The following is a 24,244-nucleotide window of genomic DNA, read 5'->3' as shown; positions in this document are numbered from 1 at the left end:
TCCGTTGTACGTTTGGCGCGGGGGCGACACCACCCACTATGTACGTACACCGTGCGTGTGGATCGTACCGCGCAAACTTGCTGCGTACACCATACGTGCATGCAGCGACAACACATCAGACGCGACCGACCGATCGCTCTCGCTGGTTTCGTGATAAAAGCTGTGGAGAAGATGGTCCATACATACATTGCATATAGGCCCTACATGGAGAAAATCCACCCATCATAAATGGACCCTTAGTTGAGAATAAGCGCCGTTTGTTCTCACTCTCCTTTCTTGTCACATGAGATCAGAGTGCCGATCAACGGATTTGTTGTCGTAAAGGTAGGAGGGGCGCGACCTCAACCAACGATACGATACGAGCTGGCTTCTGCTTCGTGCGTGCTACGTGGGTCTACCTCGGCTCTGATCGTATAGGCTGACTTGGACCGCGACCGTGCTCCACAGCGGGACCCCGTGACTGCCTAGTGGGCCGGCTGCGCAGGGGCGAGGAACATGGTGCTTTCCGTTCCATGCTTACACCGCTCCAGCCTCAAATTATCTTAGCAGAACAATTTGACTACTCTGTGACATTTGTCCAATGATGTCGTGACCAAATGCCACTGGATTTAGTTTATAGAGTGTAGAATCGAATGGTGCATATTTCATCAACACTAGCCGAAGAAAGGAGAAGAAGTCATGGCGAGTTTGGTGAAAGTATCTGCGACTGTGTTCCTGTTCAAGTTGTTGTTGGGACTTACTTTGCTATTTGGTGAGTTTCGCACATCTTCACGACGAGCTCAATACCGATGCGATATGCTTACTAAACTAACTCCCATAACTAACGAAAGAAAGAAATATTTCTAATTCTATCATATCTTTGTACATGCCTTGTAGTAGTCTACCAATTCTTTCTAGCATTTAAAGGAAAGCCTTTTTTTTTTTTCAGCAACCAAGTTGAAGTACCGGTACTGTGTCTGATTTGAACAGCCTTCCTCAAAAAGTATTGATTCTACCTCCAGTGATTTGTTTCAAGTAAAGTTGGATGATCACCACTGGTGGCCCGACGGCTTTGGCCTTCCCTGGTCAAAATGTCCTAACCCCCTCTGCTCTCTGCGCATGTCTTTAACAGTGAATGAATAACCCATATTTGTAACCCAGCTGCGCTGAAGAATTAATAGACTGAGGATCACACTTCACAGGATCTGCCTCTCCAAAGTATCCAGATGATGATGATGATGGTGATGATGATGGTGGTGATGATGATGGTGGTGATGATGATGATGATGAAGTGAAGAACAGTAGTCTCGTGTTACAGCGCTCATACTAATTGTATCTTCCTCTCTTTCGCTCTCTACCGTGCTAGTTGTATGTGGCAGGTTCGTGTCAAGTGGTGCAATTAAACGCAATGCAGAGCTACCACTTACACAAAACCAGGTACTGGACAATTTGATTATCTATCAATGGCCTGAATGGGTTTATTTTTTTTTATGCTAGCTTCTATAGCTGTAGGGGAAAAAAAAGTGAAATTATGTTCATAGTCTATATTCTGGGCCTGCTGACCCATATTCGATTTGATCAAGGCGCTTCAAGCAGAAACTCCTTGATTTGATTGACACACTGCAGACTACAGTAAACAACAACTACCATACGAGTAGCAGTACTCGAACGCCTTGGTGTGTAAGACTAGGTGGTTTACTAAAATTAATATCATTGCATTAACACTACAAGGATTTCCTCTCATCTGTCATTTGATACGATACAGATTAATGATCGGTATGCATAATGCATTACAAGGACAGTAAAATGTGAGTTAGACCAATCTACTTTTGAGTGCTTTATGAATTATGTAGACCATGTTGTGATATGTGAAATGGATGCTACTAATGGAAATGCTACAATCGTTAAACTTTATCGTGGCCGTGATTGAAATGCAAGAAGAGCACAAATCCACGAGATGCTACAAAGTATGTCTTCCTTCAGGAAGAAATTAGAAAGGAGAGAGTGTCATATGAGTGTGTGAATGTGTGAAAATCATGTGTTTTGGATGTTGGTGTAGTTTGGAGCCACTGAAATTGATTTCAAGTTTTCCAAGTAGTATTACAGCAAGAAAATCAATTATCTTGAATTTCATCTTTAGAGTGATTTATAATTGTAACATTCTACAGTTGCATTGTCAAAAGGTCTGCCCACATGGTCATAGGCCTACTTCTTTGCCATGCAGCATTATTTTATTTTCATTTATAAATTTATGTATTTTTTTTTTTTTTTTAGTCTTATTTGTTTAATTTCACTGAAAGTTTCAGTGCTCCACTCCTTGTGTTACCACTTTTACCCCAAAACATTCACTTTAAGAATAAAGTATTCTCTTGAGGTCTGGTAACCTGATTATCAACTCACCAGGCAAGACTTTGTACATAGAATGTTCTGTGATACTCATTAGAAATTGATGCTCGGTCCTACACTGTATGAATGCTGATAGGCTATAGATCATGGAACATAACAACTTTGTCATGCCGACACCGCGTCATCACTGAGGCACAAAATGCAGCATTGCATGGGTTGACATCAATCCACTGTTATGCATGATACTTGATAAGATTATCCCCTGTCACATTTCAGTGGTCTCTGTACTGGGATGTTGAGTGGTGACAGGTCAAGTGTCATGAAGAATTGCTATGAGTTGATGCATGTTAATATTTAGATTTATTAAAGCAAAATTGTAAATAAAATATGCATGGATGCTATTGAAAACTGAGTTCTGTAGACTGAAGAATACTGTAGGAGCCTGCTGCAAGATGCCTGGTTCTCAGGGCTGGCAGAGCAGCCTTGGTGATAGAATCAATTCCTGTAGCATTTACAGCATTTATAGGGGAAGGTGGTTCCGAATTCTCCCTGTTCGTAGAAAGAATGAGAATTTGTGTGTTCTGTTGAAGAGAAAGTGTACCTCAAATACGCTGTAATTATGACCATGTCTATTCATTTACCAGGTAGTTGAATCAACTGTAAGTTCATGTATGGGATGAGGAAATATATGAAGTCCTTTATATCCTGCTACACATTTTGTAACTCCAAAATGAATGAGATACATAGATTGTAAAAGATTATAGAGTACTGTATACAATGTAAGTAGTGCAATATAGATAAGTTATGATTTGTGTGATTGCTATAGGTAAAAGAAACCTGTGAAATGTCTGTATTCTCATTTGATATACTATGTACATGTACATGTAGACATACAGTAACAACACCTTTCATTTTTAGATCTGCTTATATTGATTTCCCCAAATCTCTTCTAGTGTGAAACAATATGGATTGTGAGTATACAAGTGTAGTAATATATGGACTTTTCTGGACATCAAAATCAGTGCAAATACTTGATCGATTTTCAAAAAAATTAAATTATTAAATTATTAATGAAATAGTGATGATCGCTATTGGGTTGCCTTTTTGAGGCATTTAAGAAGGATGATTTGGGAAATGGTGCATATATTCTGAAAATACATGTAGCTCCATTCTTTGGGGTAGCATCGATGGATAATGTTCTTTGTTCACGCTCTGACTGTATCATATTCCGTAGTGTCCTAAATTGAGTGTCAGCTGTTGGCACAACATCATTTCCAGTACGCTGCACGTGCATCAATTTAGTGATGATGCATTAGATGGTATAGGAAACCCAGGGCACTCTGCGTGGTGCATTATTGATGGGCCGTGCAGGGGCTGCCCTCACTCAGTGCTTGGCTGCACAATACCATGATGAGGTTTGCGGGCAATCACTACATGTGACTGATTGACTAGTCTGCAGTTCCAGACCTGCTTCTTACTCATGTTTGCTGTGCACAGTGTATGGTGATTTATAAGTGTAATTATGTTGCTACAATCATACATGAATGAAATTTACTAATGTTTGCAATTGTATACAAGTGATCTTCATGAATATGATTTAGTATTTGCATAGAGGTATCTATTTACAATATCTGTGATATTTTGAAATATTTTTCTATCAATCTTCATGCATACATGTTTGAGTGTATGTTGTTAAAAGATAGATTCATGAAAACTTTGGAGCAAGGTACATTGTATTTCTCTGTTACTTTATGTTGTTTGGGCTCTTTAGGCCACAGTGGTATTGCCCTATGATGTTTACCAATGTCATAATTTAGACTAGAAGTTTTAATACTGTGTACCATGTTGTAAGAGCTTGTGGTATTTCTGACTGATTCAGATGATCGAACTGAAGGTCTTGAAACGCAACTTTGGTACCTCCCCCCTTAAGTGTCTGCGGGCAGTGCATTTACATCAGAGACATTCTTCATGTGTCAAGATATGATATCCCTGTCATTTCTGTAGTAACAATATTCTACTTGACTTCACTAGAGCCTACGTACTTATACAGGCCCGGCGATAACGGTGTAATTAACTCTGCGAAAAGGGGCATAAGCTTTTGAATTCGTAACAGCCATCGAAGCACTGTGCGGAGCGAAGGACAAAAAATCTTGAAAGTTCACCTCCTTATACCTCCCTTATTTTACCACCAAATCCCTTGAAACTTCACCCATACATTGTATATCTTATGAACATGTTATCCTTCATATGATTTTGGGGCGAAAATGCTGTTCGTATCTTTCAAGATACATTTATGTGTATTTTTCTGTTTGAGTCGACCATGGGAAAGGGTTACGATTATTTCCCAACACAAGTCTGCTCCTATGTGCATTTGATTAGTTAACATATTGCTAGTCTGTATTCACCAGACTCACTACCTACGAAGTTTCGTGTTTGCACAATTAGTAATTAGGTGAAAATCAGAGCAAAAGGTGTATATTGTAGCCAATCAGTGGTGTCAGGTTCGGCGCGCGGTGACAGGGTTCGGTTTCAGTCCACATGGTGGTGAGTGGGTGAGAGACGAACCCTGCAATGTGCGTCAACTGTTTCATGCAGCACAAAAACTGATACATGGGACTGTGTAACACTTTACGTAACTCCATACGTTATGGATTTTACATGGGTCACAAATGACAGTGATCTTGATTTTTTCCCCGACATACAGTTGTAACCATGCGACAAATATTACAGTTATATTTGAAACACAGTTTTATGGACATACATGTATTACCACAAGTCATACCGAAGTTTCATTTTTGGCCAATGAAGAAAAATGTGAGAAAATAAACATTTTTAGACCAAATTTTCTTTTATGCAAGCTAAGTTTCTATGTTAATTTCACAGGTTTGTCTTCAATCAAACTCAAAATAACTAACATTGCAAGTTAGAGAACAGTTTCTCTTTCAATTTACTGCATAGATTGTATCATTTGATGGCTTCTGAGGCGAGATGTCATGATTGTCCTGCAACACTTCTCCAGTGGTTTCGTATTTAAACACATTGTTTACTTTATGCAAATCAGGCAGCGAGGTCAAAAGCTTTTGGCGAGTTAATTGCACCATATCGCCAAGCCTGTATAAAGGAAACCAAGTTACTGACGGACAGTGTCCAGACACCTTAGGCTGTCATTGTGAAGTCTTATCAAAGTGATGATAGCTAACATTTTTAATTTGTTGTTATTTGTGTAGTCATAATTATTATCATCATAATTGTAATATTATCAAAATTATATTTCACCATTATTAGGAGGCAAAATTAGTATTTTCCGAAAAGCTAACTAACTTGTCAGTGAGTACCAAAATGCAGATTGTACACCCATACGCTATGTGTTTACATGTACACACAGAGATACCAGTACTGTGGTGCCACATACCACGTAGAAATGTACATGTACAACATGGCTCTCTTTGATTTTAAACAGTAAGCTATTAAAGGCTATGAATAATGGTCCATTCTTCTTTTTCTTCCTGTTTGTGTACATGTTATGTTTCATTCTTATACATGGACTTGCATTATTTGCAAGAACATCTGAATTGGCCAATTAAACACAGAAGGCATGCTTTAATTTGGTGTACAAGGAATATGAATAAATTTGTTTGTAAAAAAAGCGATGCTGAGAACAAGTAAATTCACTCTTGTTCAATGTTTTTATCAAGTCAATAAAAAAACATATCCAAGTGCTAGCTATACTCTGTGAGCTTGGGATGTACACACTTTTGTAATTATACAATACCTACCAGTTACCCTTTGAGCCTTTCTCAAAATTAGAATACAATTGCTGTAGATCAGAAACTTGGTGGTAGCTGTCTCATTAAACTCTAGGAAGATGTATTCCAGATGGAGATTAGCTTTCGTGTTGAGTGAAACCATCAGATCAATTTGCTTTTGAAATTAATATCAATTTATAAACAATAATGTTAATATCACATGGCTGTGTGGAGTTGCAGAGGAGTGGTTGGTGGTGAGCAAGTCACATTGCTTGCATGAATTTCCTCTTTCTGTCACTTCTGCTTTCATTTGGGATTTTCTGGAAAGAGACATAAATTTACACTCTGATTCTTCTCCAAAGATTTGCCAACAACAGTATGTAAAATCATGGAAGATGACAGAGCAACCATCGTTCATGTTAATGTTTGAAAATAAGTTTCTCTCTTTTTATCTTTTTTTTTTTGGGGGGGGGGGACAAAAAATATACCAAAGTACATGTAGGTGAGACAAGAAATGCTGTAATCCTGTGACTGAAATGATTATGTGATTCTTGAAATAGCCCGAGAGTGAGTCAATAGTCCAATTGTCTAACAGTCAGGGGTTTTTCATTTTTATGTAATTTTTGCAGGTTTGCTCAAAATTTCTCAAACCTGTTATTTTTGTGTCACTGTCACAATGCAAAAGTTTTAATTATCTTCATCAGGTGAATTTGTAGCCTAGAGTTGAGTACCCAAATTTTAGAAAAACAACTAAACATTTTGATTGTAACAGTGATTGATTCTAACAGAAGAGTGTATCCTGTCTGCACATACAACATAGGCCTACATGCACTTTATGCTCAATTACTGTACTCAATTTTCTCTCTCACTTTTTTTTTCTGCGTTGTTCTGTCGTTTTTCTGTGATCTCCACACACATGCAAAAAGAAAAAATTATACATTGTGCTGATGAGCGTATCCCCCATGGCTTTGTCAGTGGACTCCGTCGAACACACACAGATGGCTGCACATGGACGCACAAAGCTCGATCAGCGTTGTGATTTGTTTTGTCCTCATACAAGCTGTGCCAGGAGCCGTGCCGTGTATAGCTGATCTTTGCATCACTCGTGTTATTGTTACCTGTGTGTGATTTGACAATATCCACGCTTTTAAAGCATGCTGGAAAAGATACTTAATAGTAGTACGACCTACAATCTTCTTTCATTTCCAGGGTTCCACTATCTCACAGCTAATTTGCGATGGCATGTAGATATGTTATACAACCAAATGCATACATCAAGGAATCTATTTATTTTCTTTTGGCAGTCTTAACACAGACTTTCCGCAAAGCAAACATGAGTGATGATGTGTACATGTAGGTTGACGCAAACTACTAGTACCCATTTCAAGTTGTTACATATCAGAGCCGTCCTGAATGAATTCTTGTGCCAAAACCCAGCACAGTGTGTATGTGTGTGTTTACTGTAATGCTCTTATTCAGAGTATGAACTGCTTTTTACCATTGGTGGCTGGTACCTTAGACTAATTTCAGCTTGCTGCCATAGACTTTTGTGACTACCAGTGCTATTGCAGTGTACTTTCATTGTCACACATCTATTATTTGGGCTATTACTCATGGTCATTCTGTAATATTGGTCCTGTATTCAGAAATAATGTAAGTCCATTAGGATCATGAAATAAAGGAATTTTGAAATGTATCACTTTGGCTGATAACCAGTCACATGGTGGGAAATCACCCATAATTCAGTTGATTGAGTGCATATGTTTGTTACACTGCAAATTTGCTCAGCCATAATGGAGGCCAAGTACAATGTAGTGAGGCTATAGACTGTCACCTGTTTATTCCATGACAAAAGACCTTTTATTTTTTTAATCAATTGAATCACTTATATCTGGAAATTAACCACCACCTTGTCCTTGTGAGTGGCTTTCTACCTGATTGCATTGGTGAATAAATTAGCAGAGCAAATGAAACTGATATCGATGTAAGGCCAATCACTCAATGAAAGCATGGCGCATCCTTGAAGTGATTTGTTTGGAATGTATGAAAACAGGGAGAAAGAGAATAAGGAAAAAAGGGGAGATAGAAAGGGAGAGAGGGATAGAAAAGAGTATATTGTAACTGAAGTGTGTATACTGGTATATATGATATATTTGCTTTTTCTCGTTCAGCACGTTATTTTCCCATATTGTTCATGGTACGTTCTTAATTAATTATAATGGACATTTGTGCTTTTAGAGTTGAATGCATCAGTCACAAAGACTATTACAAGGTGACTCATGAGTGATGTGTAGTGCATATTTTAGCTGGTAGTGGCATTATAAAATAGAATACTAGTAGTGCGGGCAAAGATGAGATTGTCTTTGAAGCTAACATGGCACCTGAGTTGATTACCTGTAACAAAAGATGACAGCACCACTTACTGAAAATTTTTGTGACAAAATACACATCCGATCATGATGATCAGTGTATTAAAGGAACATAGGTAGGCCTACAGTCTATATTTTATGTCACAATTTTTTAGCTTTAATAAAAAAAAGTGTGCATTTTCTTCACAACTGTTATTTTAACATTTTCTCCATTTATACTGTACAATGTGTACGTGTACATCGACAAACAAGAATTTGCCAGGTTCACAATGTGAAGAGACTTCACTCAATCAAACGATGTATTCTGTGCCAAGGGGTATGGCTTCAGAAGTTCTGGTAGCCAAGGGCAACCAAAGAAAAAAAACCCATCAAACAACAACAACAACAGCAGCAGCAATAACAACAACTACAACAACAACAGCATCCATGGTATATCTATTTTGCTCTCTTTCATCTTGAAATCAAATTTCATATGACAAAGTGCAAATAGAAATAGAAAAGACTCAGTTTCAAGGATGAATATTTGGAGGTTGGTCTGCTTGGGTACTTTGAATTCTATCCTAAAGCTCCATTTGTATCCCACAGACTTCATCGTTACACTTTCAGACAAGATGGAAAGCGTATTATATAATACGACCGTACATTATTCAACTTTTAGAACCAAAAGCTGCATACAGGTACAATATATGTTACAAGCCAGGTGTAATTTGCAAACACACTGCATTTGCTTGTGAGATTATGTCTCACTTGTGTTTGTGTGTAGGTGTGTGTGTGGAGGGGGGGGGGGGCAATGAAGATCTGGTTTGAGGCTACCAAAATATGATTTTTTTTTTTTCTATTCTTTACTTGTACCAACCACAAGGTGGAAATTCTTGACACTAGTAGTGCATGTCACCTTCATAGGATTATACCACATTAAAGTGTGTCACCTTTGTGGTTTCACATGAAATGTAGATGACAGTGTTCTTGTTAAGTTTTTCTTCATGAATTCATAAATTGCTGAGTCTGTTTTTATCAAAGTGATAGAAAAATATAGGTGATTTAACTCAGTTAGAAGTTGAAAAACTTAATCATTTTTTTTCTGTTTCTCAACTGAGAACTAACATAATATGAAGTCAACACTATGTAGAGATCTTTGCATTATCAATACATATTATAAACAGGTGGTTATATGGCTTGAAGGTTTTTCTTTAGCAATTTGATTAACGTTTATGCACTTTGATAGGTCTATGGATTTGAATTCATACTATAGAGCTATTTCCACTTGTCTTCAACTGAGACCAATAAGCAGTTGTTGTTGTTATTTTAATTTTTAAGGGGCGTGTCATTCAGCTGTGAATATTTGCACCTAAAACCTACTAAAAATTTTATACTAATGTCTTGTTTTCATTTTAAGAAAACAAATTCAAATGAATAAGGGAGAAAAAATATGCTGCATTATTGCCACAATTTTGGAGATTCTGAACAGACTATCATCACCCATCTTGGACCGTTTTTTACATATTTTCTGGCCAGCCTGGTTCAGTGTCAGTGAATAGGCTTCTCAGCTTGTGCATGCGCGTGCAAGCTTAGGCCACTCCAGTACCGGTCAAGACTGTGAATGATAGTCTGTCAATTTGATCGAGTGTCTCCTTTTCTGATTGAATCACAGATGAATGTGGTCATTAGTCTTGTTGCCAGGTGATTGTAATTTAATGTGAAAGTAACAGTATGATTACAGTGTAACCATTATACGCCCAATTAAAAGAGTGTAGTGAAACTAATGTTTACATTATAATCGGCTGTGTATTTGGAGCTAACTGGGTATTTCCCCCTTTGAAATGAAGAAATACTATGTAACACAGGAGATTTAGTGATACTGTAAAAGTGGAAAACTTCCTGTATTTCACAAGATATGAAACTAGCATAAATACATGTATGAAAGCACATTTTTTTTTTGCTTTTTTATTTCTATATGTAATATTATCTATCTTTGATCTTGAGGTACATGTGTCATTAAGGTGTATCATATAATTGAGTGTCATATTATTTGTAGTTTTCTTCATGTTTGCTAGACCTGTAGTATGAGTGACTTTGCTGTCCAAAAGCAGACCAATACTTTTTAACCCACCAAGTAGTACTGTAAAATGAGGAATGTTCGCATGCATTTTAATTTCGCAAATTTCGCGAGTGCTAAGATTTGCGAAATTAAAATGCACGCGAAAGTTCTTGTCTACACTATCACCATGCATTGAATGCCAGTGGCAGTTCGCGAAAATGTTACGCCGCAAAAAAGGCCGTCGGCTCCAATTTGCAAAAAATTCATGCTGCAAATATATCATGTTTTACACTAGTATGTGCTGCCAAAGTCGTTAACTGCTGTAGCAGCAGCAGCCAGCGGTGAGGTCTTTGAAGTTCACCCTCACTTGAGGTGACCATCAGCAAAATTAAAAACATGTGAAATTTATCGTTAATACCTGGCTGAGAGCCAAACCTCATTGTGCAAAAATTTCAGCTTTTACAATACTGCGTTCATTATGCTCTCATGTTCTTCTTACATGTTGTTATTCCATAAGATCTGAAAAATCGAAAATGTTTGTGTGCATTTTAATTTTGCGAATTTTGCGGGAGTCATGATTCTCAAAATTCAAGCAAAAGTTCTTGTCTATACTATATGAATTGAATGCCGGTGGCAGTTTGCAAAAATTTCATGCTGCGAAAAAGACTCCAATTTGCGAAAATGTGATGCTGCGAAGATTTTTTGCTTTACAGTACAAATGCTTGTTATCGTATCTGGGTCTGAAATTGAGACTATATCCTATTGAGGATCTCTTCCAATCTTGAAGTCAGGCGCTTTAAAAGCCAATCTGATGTCTCACTCTCCTCTCTCTCTCTCTCTCTCTCTCTCTCTCTCTCTCTCTCTCTCTCTCTCTCTCCATATCTTCCACAGTGAGCATTGTCCGCATCAATCTGGTGTCAGGGATTTACCTGCTATGCCTCCTTGCCTTGCCTCTCATCCGAAGCCCTTCACATGAGATTCATCTCAGAGGTTTGTCAACCATCTTTTATGCCTTCAGACATCTGCAAAATATGATTCATAAATGATTCAGCACGCCGTACCCCGGGATGCCGTTGTAACCCGGGGTACGGTGTTGTGTAGCGCCATCTTGTGTCCACTATCATACAGTTGTGCAATGTTGTCATGGCGACTATTTTCTCATCATCAGTGCCCGGCATAAATCGGCATAGCGATTACGATCCCAATGCCAATTATGTTGCATAATCAAAAACAAGGAAACAATTTTGCGCATATAACCCAGGGTACAACGCTGAAAAGAATTATTCAACAAAATGGCGAATTTTCATTTGGTACTCCAATGTACCAAATATTGCATCAAATATCAAAAATATATGGGAAATTTTGGTTCTTCAGGGCTTTCATTCAATTAATCTTGTTGATTTGCTTAGTACGTTTTTATGTAAATACAGTCTACTTGTACCTTGCCTGAGTCGAATCTATTTAGACTGAAGAATATCTTTGACTTACAGAAACTTTGACTTATGAGGAATTAAAATCAATAGAATAAAGAGAAGAGGACTTGAAAAGACCTTCAACTTAGGCAATTATTTGACTTATGAGCAAGGTCGATTATATAGCACACTTGTGTATTTGTATATGGTACACCAAAGAATAATTCTACTGAATAATTACAATACCAGTTCATGTATTTTTTAGTATAATTTACACATATTTATAATGTGTATATCACTTTGCCCCATTGTGTAAGTATTTTGAATTTTTTTTCGTTTTTAGTATAGTTTTGTTTTGTTTGTTTATTAATTAAGGTATATTCATGTGGTGAAAAATACAGAAATCAAATCAAATCGGATCAAATCATAACTTTAGTTATGCCACTGGTTGATATAAGTCTGTGTTCCACCTTCAGTTTACAAGAGAGCAAAGGAAGAACCCATCACTACCATCCTGTGGTTTGTTGTTGTAGTTGTAGTTGTTATTGTTGTTATTGTTGTTGTTTTTCTTTTCTTTCTTTCTTTTTTTTTTTGGGGGGGGGCTATGAATGATGGTTGCCAGAAATTGACCACATGGAGGCATTTGCCATAACTGCACCTCTCTTGGTTTCCACAGGAGCAGCGGGGCGGTATATGAAGGCGCTGGTGGTACTTAGTGCTCTAGGTTGTCTCTCACAGATTGTCTATCAGATAGCGCAGGCGGGACTAGGCACTTACGATGAGAAAGATCCTTCTTACTGTGAGTATTAACTAAAGTTGTGTGCTGAAAAGTAATAGGTCATCTGTAGAAATGAACTTCCGATTCTCAACTGGTGAAGGGAGATGTAATGAGAACATTCTGTTTGAATGGTATGTGCAGTGTTTGTGTGGTTTGTGTGTGTGTGTTTGTGTGTGTGTGTGTGTGTGTGTGTGTGTGTGTGTGTGTGTGTGTGTGTGTTTATTGTAAGTAGTCTCAATAAAAGTTAGCGACTTCAGGGCAAAAGGGCATTCATACTTTAGACAAACTCTATACTGTAGTAATGACCTTCCGGTTCAGGTTCTAAATTGCTGAAGGGATATCTAGGGAGAATATTCTATTCAAAACTTGTGTGCAGTGTTTGGGTGTGTGCGCAAGTGTGTGTGGTTATTTGTACACCAGTATCTTTACAGGAAAGCTATAAGAAAGTGAAACTAAATGTGGACTGCCATAGGAATACAAACATTCTAATTTTAGACAGCAAGAGAACATTTGTGTTTCTAAACAGGTGCAATGTATGTGTTATGTGTGTGTGTGTGTGTGTGTGTGTGTGTGTGTGTGTGTTTGTGTCTGTCTATCTCTCTGTCTGTGTTACATTCTTTTCTCAATCATCCTGTAATGAACATGATATGATGCCGACTGGTAAAATAATAAACACAATTTTGTACCCATCTTCCAACCAGGTAACTATACAGACACACTATGGCTGCAACTTGGCTTTCAGAGGTATGTCGCATGGGATTTGCAAAATTTCTTTTGTAGAATTTATTTTTCTTTGTTTATTAATTTCCAAAAGGATTACAACATTGTCTACATTCCAAGAAGGCATCAGGACAGTTCTCTTTCTGTTTTCATTCTGTATAGTCAAAACAGAAATATTCACAAAGATGGTTGTATACGTATATATTTGAAATTTAACTCAGTAATAACCCACACATTTGAAGGAAAACTTAAGACTGTAGGGACTTTTAAAAACACTAGCCTGCATATTTTACATGTGAAATGAGGGCCTCATTTCATTTCTTCTGTTAAGATAATAACTTTTTTTTTTTTGCTGTAGGGTTGTATGCTATAGGTTTTGAATTCAAGTAATGTGACTTTACTTGTCACATGAGAGCAGCTTCACAATACATTGAGAAATAGTGTGCTTATCCTTAAAATTTCTATTCTGTGGTTTATTAACTTTGATGAGTAACCATTTAACATATTATATTTGAATTGTGTCCTTTGTATTGCTACTTAAAATATGTATTACATTCTACACATTTCCAGGTCTAAAAAGCTTCGAACTTTGTTGCATATTCAACCAAAAATCATATAATTTGCTAAAGGCAGATGAAGAGATAGACACTCCAATAACTATTACTTCTCAATTCAACATAAAATTTGGTATATACTTTCACTGTTCTGAAGCATCTCTGTGATGATTTGTATTTGTAAAAGCTGTTTCTTCTATTTTAAATATTTTCCAAATGAAAAACTCCTGACTTTATGGTATAAGAAAGGCTTCACATTGTAAGTTCCCTATCACACATAACTTTCACCTGCAGACTGGACGACCTCAACGCACTCAATGTGGCCAGACTGGTAGCTCCCGATGTCATCCTCCTTGTAGTATCCCTGCTGGTCCTCGTCATGTGCAATTACATCTTGGTCCCGCCTCGGACTGAAGATACCGACCCCGCCCAAGATGACCGGGAGGAGAGTGGTAGGCTGACGCCCGTCATGGAGCGTCGACCCCGACGGACGTCCGTGGTCGTCGACGGCCTGCTGTCGTGCAACATCATGCTCTTCTGCGCTCTGGCTGGGATTGTTGTGCCGTCCGCGCTGTCCTCCGTCTACTTTGTTGGGTTCCTGGTCGTTGTGACGTGGTGGTCATTCTACCAGACGTGGGGGCGTGTCTTCAAGTGGATTGAGGTGGTGTGGCTGATATACAGCGGATGCCACGTTGTGGTCCTCTACCTTGCCCAGTTCCAGTTCTTTCAGGAGGCCATGCCAGTGGAGCCGGATAAAAAATCTGGGTATGGAATACTTTATGAACTATATTCCATTTCATTTCATTTTCATTTTATTTATTTTATTTCATTTTATTTCCAATAAAATGTATTAAAGAGCAAAAGGCCTAAGTTCATTTGAAGAGCATATGATTTGCATTTGAAGACGACACGTTTGAAGGCAGCGCATTTGAAGCAATGCATTTGAAGGTCAAAGGCCTGGGTCACACACAATACTGAATTCCTTCAAGCAACACATGGTACTGAGTTCTTTCATCAGGTCATCTCTTGTGCCTTAGCATTCTACCCATAATCATCACCTTGCTTGTCTAGACAGTGATGCAAACCATTGCACAGACAGTGATGCAAACCATTGCACTGCATTTGGAATGTTTATCATCATTTGCTCTTATAGTCAAAGTCAAGGTAATTATTTCCTTGCATGAGAGGCATGTGCACATATTATGCCTGTGAGAGTAGTAATGTATGGTAAGTGGCTGGAGTTGCTGGATCGAGATTTGAACCTATGACCATCTCTTCCTGTTCTCACAGACAACCACTACGCCACAGTTTATACAACTGTGTGGTTTTGTTGAAGTCCCAATAAACACAAATGAGACAGGATTCAGATAACAGATTGAACAGTGGAAATACCATCCTAATACCACTGAGAAGGTTAAACTTGGGGTCAGGAGATGATGGGATAATAAAGGTCTTCTTTATCCAGGGTAACCTCTTCACTGTTGCCACTGCTCTACAAGAGGGCCCTGCCATTATTATTACCCTAGCATTGCCAGGTACCCATTTATATTCATGGGTCAAGAGGGACGTGGTGGGTAAAAAATCTTGTCCAAAGACCTAAGCACTGGGCAGGAATCGAACTTGGGTCCTCCGATTTAGAGTTTGGAGTCTTGTCCACTATGCCGCACCACCCCAGTGCAACAGCACCCCAGTGTTGGGTTTTAAAAATTGTGCCTGTTTACGGTTAGCAATTGTTATGTGATTGAACTTTCCTAACCCTCCCCATTTCTGCCTCCATATGTTTTACCCTTCACCAGACTCCCACTGACAGCCTTTATTGGTCTCACTCCCATCGTGGACTCGCTCCGCTGCAACGTCGGAGGAGACCCGAGGGAGTTGTTCTTCTACTCCAAGGCCCCCTGGCCGATCTTCGTCAACCCAGCCATCCTCATTCTCTTCTACTGGTTTCTGGGCCATGAGGTTTACAGGTGGCTCGCAGGACCCGTAAGTCTGTGCTTCACTTTTCATTCGTGCTTGTCTATCCGTATACATGATCTATGGTGCTATTTTAATTTCTTAAGCAGAAAAACGATGACAGCAACTGGACAACTTGACATGTTTATCTATGTGTATGTTTCTGTGTATGTGTGTTTTCAATTAGCTGTCAGTAGATTTAGGTCTAATATACAGTATGCTGTGCATGTTGTGTTTTTACTTCTTGTCTCTCTTCAGATTGCAATGAAATTCCTATCTAATTATACTGCCATGCTGTGCTCTAATACCAGAATGTGTTTAACTGCTGCAAAATTTCAGTCTAAAACTGATCCCTTCACCTTTCTTTCTTTCTTTGATTTTCTTTTTTTTTAATGACGATGGGCATGAAACATCTGTTCATTCAAAGGAAAATAAAAATGAACAGATGCAACTACCAAAAGGCTGAATTTATAAGTTATTAGAATGTTGTGTGGACAGAGTATTAAATGGTTTAACCCTTTCTGTACCAGGGACTTAGGACAGTGTGTACAACACTATGGGGTTTTCTGTGTCAATCAGCACTCAAATCACACAATGGGTTAAATATAACAAAGAAGAAGAGAAGGCAGACACACCTTAGGGGGCATCTATAATTAAGAATGAACTTTAACTAACTTTACTCTCTCTTTTAAGTATTCCAAAAAGTTTTATCAAGTTATCTATTATACCATCCCTACATGGGTTTCAATATCTTTGAATATTTGAATTGAATGTTTGATTTTTACACTTTGTAAATATCCATAGTTATACTGATTACATAGCATACAGATTCACACTTCCACATGTTATAAAGCTGTGCAACAAATACATTAGGATGCAGGTATCTTTTCAGTGTGTTTGGACTTGTCAGGATATGTTTTGAAAACATTGATGATTATTATGATACACAGCTGTAATCCAACACTTGCAGTTAGCCATTTGTTAAAATTAGTCAGGAAGAATAAAAATGCATATAAGAGACTATCATTCTGTGTGCAATCAGTCCTTTATGTTTCAATGACTTATTAATTCATTTTGCATATATTCAAAGGGTTATGATATAAGATTGAGAATCTTTTAACAAGGTACAAGTTGAAAATCTTCAGTATAATCAGTAGTTTTAACACAAATGCTGTATGCATATGAATGCGTACTTCTACTCTAAAGATATTCCTGTAGTCCTAAACTCGTCATTTTGCTCTGCAATACCAGCATGCTCTCTTTGTCCTTGCCTTAAAATGCCAAGGTAAATGATGTGCTAAAGTAACTTTAACAATTCCATTTTCATGGTGTAAAAAATGTGTGTTTTGCATGAGATCTACTGACAAATTGAAAAGAATGCCTGTAGTTATTCGGTAAAAAAAAAAGTAGTAAATCATTGTGGTATGTACTGTTTGATGCACTGCCCACATAGAAGGTAGTGCCTTTTTCAGAAAACTGTATGATAGTATGTAGAACCTGTGACTAATGCAAGAAAACAATCAAATTTCATCATTTCTGCTTCTTTTGGTATACAGAGACTTCAGGTATGTATGTTGACCACCCCCATCCCCCCCCCCCCCCCCCCAAAAAAAAAAAAAAAAATTGCATATCTCAGACCGTCCTGCATTTTCAGACAAAACATGCTAGTGTAGTGTTTGTGTCTAGTCACTCACCAAAGCATGCTTAATAAAATATGCATATATATGTGTAACAATATGCTGAGCATCAGTACATGTGAAGGGTAAAATAACTTGTACCCTTAATACTTACTTGCATACCACTATACCCTGCACATGTGTGCATTTTGTTCATGTACATGTACCAGTTTGCAAGACATTGATTACCCTTCTCTTATATGTACAGTATCTTTTGCCTCTATTCTTTCTAATTTGTAACCCATCAAGTGCCCCCAAAGCCACATTTTTGTGTTTTTGTGATAAATATTTATATCATCATTTATTTCTATCCATTGTAAGTGTTCCATTGCGCACAATCAAAATGTTCTGCCATTTGAACCCATTGTTGGTCACATATACAGTATATACACCAAGGTAATTGTTTGTCATGTCAATCAAAGACTCGTGATTGATAAATTACAATTGAAGTAGGCAACACATTTTAGAAGATTTAATGCTTCCATTCTCTTTCAAATTGGCAAATTTGTGTAAATTTCTTCCTGAATTTCTGCAAATTTGATGAACTTAACCAGTTTTGTCTAATCTTTCTCCACAAACAATATGCAGTGAAATACAGAGGTGCATATTTAATGATGACAAAATAAAGTAGTGTCCTGTGATGGTTTGATGGGTAAAGTAATACAAATCACTCTCACATTCTATGCATTGCATACTTCCTTCATGTATAGATATTAACATTAACATATCTGAAAATGTGCTTTGGCTGACCTATGAATAATATTAGAAGAGAATGTATATATATATATATATTTTTTTTTTTTTTTTTTGATGGTCCTGAAGCACAGAAAGTCACAAAATTTGTTGCAGCACAAGATTGCAGGGGCCCTTTGCACAAAAGTTACAATTATGATAACTTTACCTTCCACTGGTAACTACCTTGGCAACAATACTCAACAGCCAATCAAAATCAAGAATTCCATGGAAGTTACCATCGGATGGCAAAGTTACCATAATAGTAACTTTTATGCAACAGGCCCCAGGAAACATAAAAATAATGTAACTCCTCGTGAAAAAATGAAATTCATCAATGCTGAAATTCATCAATGCCAGTGAAGAGATGAAGTTATCAGGTGTACAACAAAAAAGTGTATGCTGCTTTTTCATTTCCATTGGAAGAATTCTCATGGACCAGCTCCAGAGCTTTGATAGTATCTACCATTTATTACAGTACCTCAGCAATATTAGATTATCGCGTAATTTTAGAGATTAACTTTGAAGCATACTCTGTTGGCTGCAAACATAGATACTCCTCAGCCCAAGGCTGAGAAGTCATTCGCAGATTGTGTAGGTGGTGGAAGTTGTCACTGGACTGCTTGTACATAATTCACCAAAGAAATCAATGCTGTAATTGTGACTAACAGTCATTTTCACTATTCATTAGGTGTTAAAGATGCCTAGTTTTCATATTGTATTAATTAGTTTCAGTCATGTTTAATATTTATAATGTAAATGCAAACATCTGCCCTTTAAACAGATGGAGTGTTAGAGAGAAAGTGTGATGGTGCAAACATAGAGAAACTGATCAGAAACATTTATGATTTGAATGAAAATTGAGCAAAGCTAATAGGATTCCATTGGTATTTTTTTTTAACAGAGAGAAAAAAAAAAGGTGGGAGATATTAGAACAAATATGATAGTAGCTAAATTGCACATGGTAGGATCTAGCTCCTCTTTGATGTAATTTGTTTATGGAGGAAATATTGAAACTGAAGGTGGAAAAACGGGAGATCAAACATCAGATGCATTTTAAACACTTTCCATCCAGTTGTATTCAAACCAGTCATTTGTCAGTCAAATGATCCAACACGTATCCATAGGTTTCAGTCTTTCTTAATCTTCAATGAATCCTTGTTAACATCCAACATCAAAGCTAGCAATCATTGTGCTGTGTTTGGAAAGTACAGTACCACCTGTCTATATGACCCTATTATAACAATCTCTGTGTTACCATGGTATTCCATCATTTTGCTGCCCAAACCTCATCAGGAATTGTGATTTTCCTCGTCAACAATCAGTGTCTATCATCAACATGGACCGTGACAGTTTCATGCCTTCCAGATCTAGACTGCACATCTTTGTATTTGTATTTTTTATTTTTTTTTCTTCTTATTGAGGCAAAGTCTATTGAGCTTCTACACATCTCAGTACATCCATTAAAATCAGTTGATAAGTTTTTACTTCATGTATGACATAAGTCATATAGATGTGAAATTAGAATAATCAATAACAACTCTGTTCTAAGATATTGCAAGACATATACTCGCTATGTCTTGACACTGTGTCTTGATCAGCAAAGAAACTGATACATTTTTAATTGAAAAATTAAAATATTAAGATATTATAGGTTTGGAGAGGGTATGGGAGTTTTAAACCACAGCTAACATCTTTTTTGAGCAATACCAGACATAGTGTTCCTTAAGTTTAAAGTGGAGACTCAAATATGGTAATGTTTGAACATGGGCTTCATATATGGCTGGGTGTATGTGGAACACACCACATAGCACTCACCATTAATATCAGCAGATCATATTTCATTCTTGAAATCACATTGTGGCTGATCCAGGCCCAGATCAGTTTGACAGGAATGTCTGTTTGTTACTTGCATGCGCCATCAAACAGTGTCATATCAATCCCAAGCCACATGGTTGTGTCCGTATCATCTGTGCTGCTGTGAATGTAAAACGACTTACTGTAAACGTCAATATTTTCGCGCGATTAATTTTTCGCGCTGAGCGGCTCGAAAACATATCGCGGGTTCTTAAATTCGCGCTCCGCAGCAGGTTACTTTACTGTAGTACACATTCACTGCTTTCATCCAAAGCCTCTGCTACATAGCGTGCTATGCCAGCGTACGACAAGCGACGTAGCGAGCGGCTCGACTGCGAGTACAAGCACTCAAATACGTAGTACAGCTGTGACTCTAGTACCGTAGTCACGGGGGACTGTAGCATCGATGCGTGCGGTGCACACATGCATGCTACAGTACACAGCAATCTAGGGTATCGTCTCTTCGCACAGTACTAGTAGCGTAAACATGCCTGTACATTGTACTACGTACAAATTGTAGCAGTATCATCGATGAAGCGCACATCAGTAATTCATCCCGTTCAAAATGTGCGTAGAAAATTGTGAAGATATATTCGCGCGTTTTTGAATTCGCGCTAGCCGAGCGTAGCGCGAAATCCGCGAAAATTAATGTACCGCGAAAATTTCCACGTTTACAGTAACTGACATTTGTTGAGGTTGTTGATGTAAGACCTCATATTTCATTCCCCTGTCTGCGTACATGAACCATCCTGTCTTCGCCGTTCAGTGTCTTGTACAGAGACAAGTGATGTGTTTATAGGCCTATCAATGTAATTATACAAAATTGTGAGGGCTGACAATTTCTGTCCCATGCTCTCCGTCTTCTGCTGTTACATTCCATTAACCCTGTCTCTGCCAGGGATGTCTGACCATGTGTACAACACTGTTATTTTCTCTGCTGACTGGCACTCGAAGCATACCGACAGTTAGAAGCTACATTGTATGTGGAGTATGTTAACACGTAATAGATCCTTGTGCTATGTACCCCACATTTATGTGAGGAAATCTTATATGTGCTTTCTTTGTAAATGCTGGTATGTTAATGTAATGGGATGTATGACAGTAATTCTCGGTCATGTTCTACTGCAAAGTCACTTGACTGTCGGTCGTCCTACATTTTACAAGCTCAGAGTGATTTGCAGTAATGTAGACTGTCTATGCATTAATCAACAGTATTAGGCAAGACATACAGCTATCAATGTGGAGAATTTTTACCATTTTTTACCATTTTGTTTGTATCTTTGTCTTATGATATCAAATGAGAAAGAAGTCCTGGGTTGTTTAAAAAAAAACAAACCCAGCTACTGTGATTCCATGAAACAAGTTCTTCCAATTAAAGACAACATGACTGGTTGATATGTGCCCATTCAAAAATCAGTTAATATATTCGACAAAATGTCCTTATCGGATGAATGAAAGTCAAATTGACAACTTGTGCCGCTTTGAATCATGATTTCTTTTTCTTCTTTGATGGAAATATATAAACTATTGAATTAAGTAATTAAGGACTCTAGAAGATACAGGAAAAAAATAAAGAAAAAGGAAGGGGAGAGTGTTGGGGGAGAACCACCTAGAAAGAAGAAATGCTTTCAAAACATTTCATTTGTTGTTGTTTTTGTAATTTGCAGTACAAACAAGTGAATTTAATCATTTAGTTTAATCTCATGTTTTCATGATGATGGATGTATGTCAGTTGTTGGCTTTATTATTATTCTTTGTGGCCCCTTTTTCATTCCACTGTGGAAAGTGAAATTCATTGCAATGTTACAAGGATTCCCCTGGCTGGATATTCAATTTTGTGTGACTTTGCAATAATGTATATGCTTTCAATTCATTATAGTCAATATTGGAGTTAAGACTTTACCACTTCGCAAAAGGCAAGAAGGGGGTAAGTACCAATGCTACCCATTGCTGTGGTGTGAAATGGCCTGCCTGAAAAGAAAATCCACGCAGTGCTGCTGTACAGTCTTCCACAGTATCACTGTTTTAACGATAACACCCCAGATGACACAATGAAAGCTGTTGTAGCCCTGAAGAACACCTCCTATTAATATGCATGGTCACTTGTGTACTGTGGAGTTGGAAGTTCAAATTGCAAGGTTCTTGGAAATACAGTACTTTATGATTTTTTTCTTAAAATCAATATTTACCATGCTCACAACATGCTACAGATGTTACCAATTCTAAGTTCATACCTTCTTCTTTTTTCGTTCACAATCAAATTAAACATCTTTGTTCTCATTCTGAAAACTGTGCTGAAGGGAAAGAAATTGTCGTTTTGATTGAAAAAAAAAGCTATTAGCCCAATCTTTAACCATCAGATGAAGTCAGTTAAGGATCATCTGTGCCTGAAAAAAAACAAGCAAATGTCATTACGCCTACCTAAATGTCATTTACTATTTATGTTTTATCATGACATGCAGACCTATTTATTAATCACATTATGTAATGCAATTATGTAATCCAACTCCTGTTTATAAATAAAAGTCGGCCTCTCCCACGTGAAGTAGATTGCCAAGCATCCACAGCTTTGATTTGAAATGATCATTAGCGCATTTCAACGTCCTTGCCAGTTTTTGTTTAGTCTATTATGCTTAAAGATACCTTAGTTCTCATGATCTTGTGCTTGGATGCTCATCAATGCAAACAGTTGGTAGTTTGTTCTACAGACTATTATGTTGTGGAGAGTTGAAAAAGAAGAAACAAATCAACTCAAGTCTCAGTACAAGCATAAGGCTATGTGTTTTTCTCCATTAATATCATGCTGTAACAGTGCAAGCAGATTTGTTGTATTCTATCAAGTATGATTTTTTTTTTTTGAAAGAGTGTTTGAACCAGTTATCTCATATTTACTCTCATTTGCAAAATTGCAAAATCTTAATTCTATGAAAAAACATAATGGGTACAATATTCAGACACTTGTTGCAGTATTATTTACCTAGAATTGGACAAAATCTTACAAAATGGGAGTAAAACTTATTTGAATAGAATATGGAGAGAAGTTTTATTCAGAGTCGAAGTTTAGAAAATGTCAACTTTTTATAGACCAATTTGATGTTTTCAAAATAAAAGCAAAACTTTTAACAGAGCTATCTATACTTGTACTTTTATTAGAACAAACAAGAAATGGCAGTATGATATGAAGGTAAAAGCAAGTAATGGGGGTAAAGCTAGCAACAAGCAAGCCAATTTGCATTTTTTTTTTGGGCACCACTTTTACATGAATATTTTTCATAACCAAGATGTGAAAACACTGGTAATAACTTGTCCCACATTTACAAATCTCAATTGCCATATCTTACCAGTGTGATTTATTTTTGCTATGTAGCAGTTAGGAGTTCACATGGAAATCTTGTCAAAGTTAAGAGTAATTATGTTATGGTAAAAAATTGATATTTAGATCATTCTATGTAATTTGATTCCAGTAATGAGAGCAAGTCTCCTCAAATTGGAAATTATCATTGCCGTCCAATATGCATGTGGCATAAGAATATCTCGTGGTTGATATTCATTTTTAACCTCCTTGATTTCGATAGAGTAGAAGTATTAGCAGCCCTGGGTACAGTGTAGCTGCTTGCAACACAAGTCTCCCAACCACTAACCTTTTACCAGAACTGTGCAAACAGCATCAAGTTTATATAAATCATATCCTTATCATGTGATATGCCCACTCCCACCAGCGCCTAACATTGCATGAGTAAACCTTGTAGTGCCGAGCTGTCAGTTTAGTGCCAGAAGGTTGTTGCTCTCCAGAACTTTACACTGCATCAACAACCTTCTTCTACTAAAGAGCGGTTCCATTTGTGTTTGTTCTTTGTGGCATTCTAACATGATATGATTAGAAGCAATACAGGAATATATGAATCTGACTGGACTTAGAACCTAGTGAATGCTGAACTCATTCAGGATTCAGAGTACTGTGTAGGAGTAATTTGTGTACTTTTTCTACTCGCCATATTTCCCATTTAGTTTTCAGGAATGAAGTACTAAGTCCTTATGGATTTGATGATCAATGAAGTGAAAGCGTCTCTGTGTGTGTGTGTTT

The 24,244-nt window shown here is 37.5% G+C and overlaps 1 protein-coding gene across 1 annotated transcript in view; it reads left to right on the top strand.

Moving 5' to 3' along the window:
- The first annotated feature begins 284 nt into the window (after positions 1-284).
- Positions 285-24,244, top strand: part of LOC139735477 (piezo-type mechanosensitive ion channel component 2-like) — a 123,167-nt gene continuing 99,207 nt past the window's right edge. The window contains exons 1-6 of the mRNA XM_071646233.1: positions 285-751; positions 11,370-11,468; positions 12,567-12,689; positions 13,370-13,412; positions 14,237-14,707; positions 15,739-15,925. Coding sequence (XP_071502334.1) covers positions 679-751; positions 11,370-11,468; positions 12,567-12,689; positions 13,370-13,412; positions 14,237-14,707; positions 15,739-15,925 — 996 coding nt within the window. The 5' untranslated portion in view covers positions 285-678. The remainder of the gene's footprint in view (positions 752-11,369; positions 11,469-12,566; positions 12,690-13,369; positions 13,413-14,236; positions 14,708-15,738; positions 15,926-24,244) is intronic.

Source organism: Diadema antillarum, unplaced genomic scaffold, assembly GCF_040938485.1.
Source record: "Diadema antillarum isolate AM-2024a unplaced genomic scaffold, OU_Dant_1.0 seq00000581_RagTag, whole genome shotgun sequence".
Classification (NCBI taxonomy): domain Eukaryota; kingdom Metazoa; phylum Echinodermata; class Echinoidea; order Diadematoida; family Diadematidae; genus Diadema; species Diadema antillarum.
This window is presented reverse-complemented; position numbering and strand designations above follow the sequence as displayed.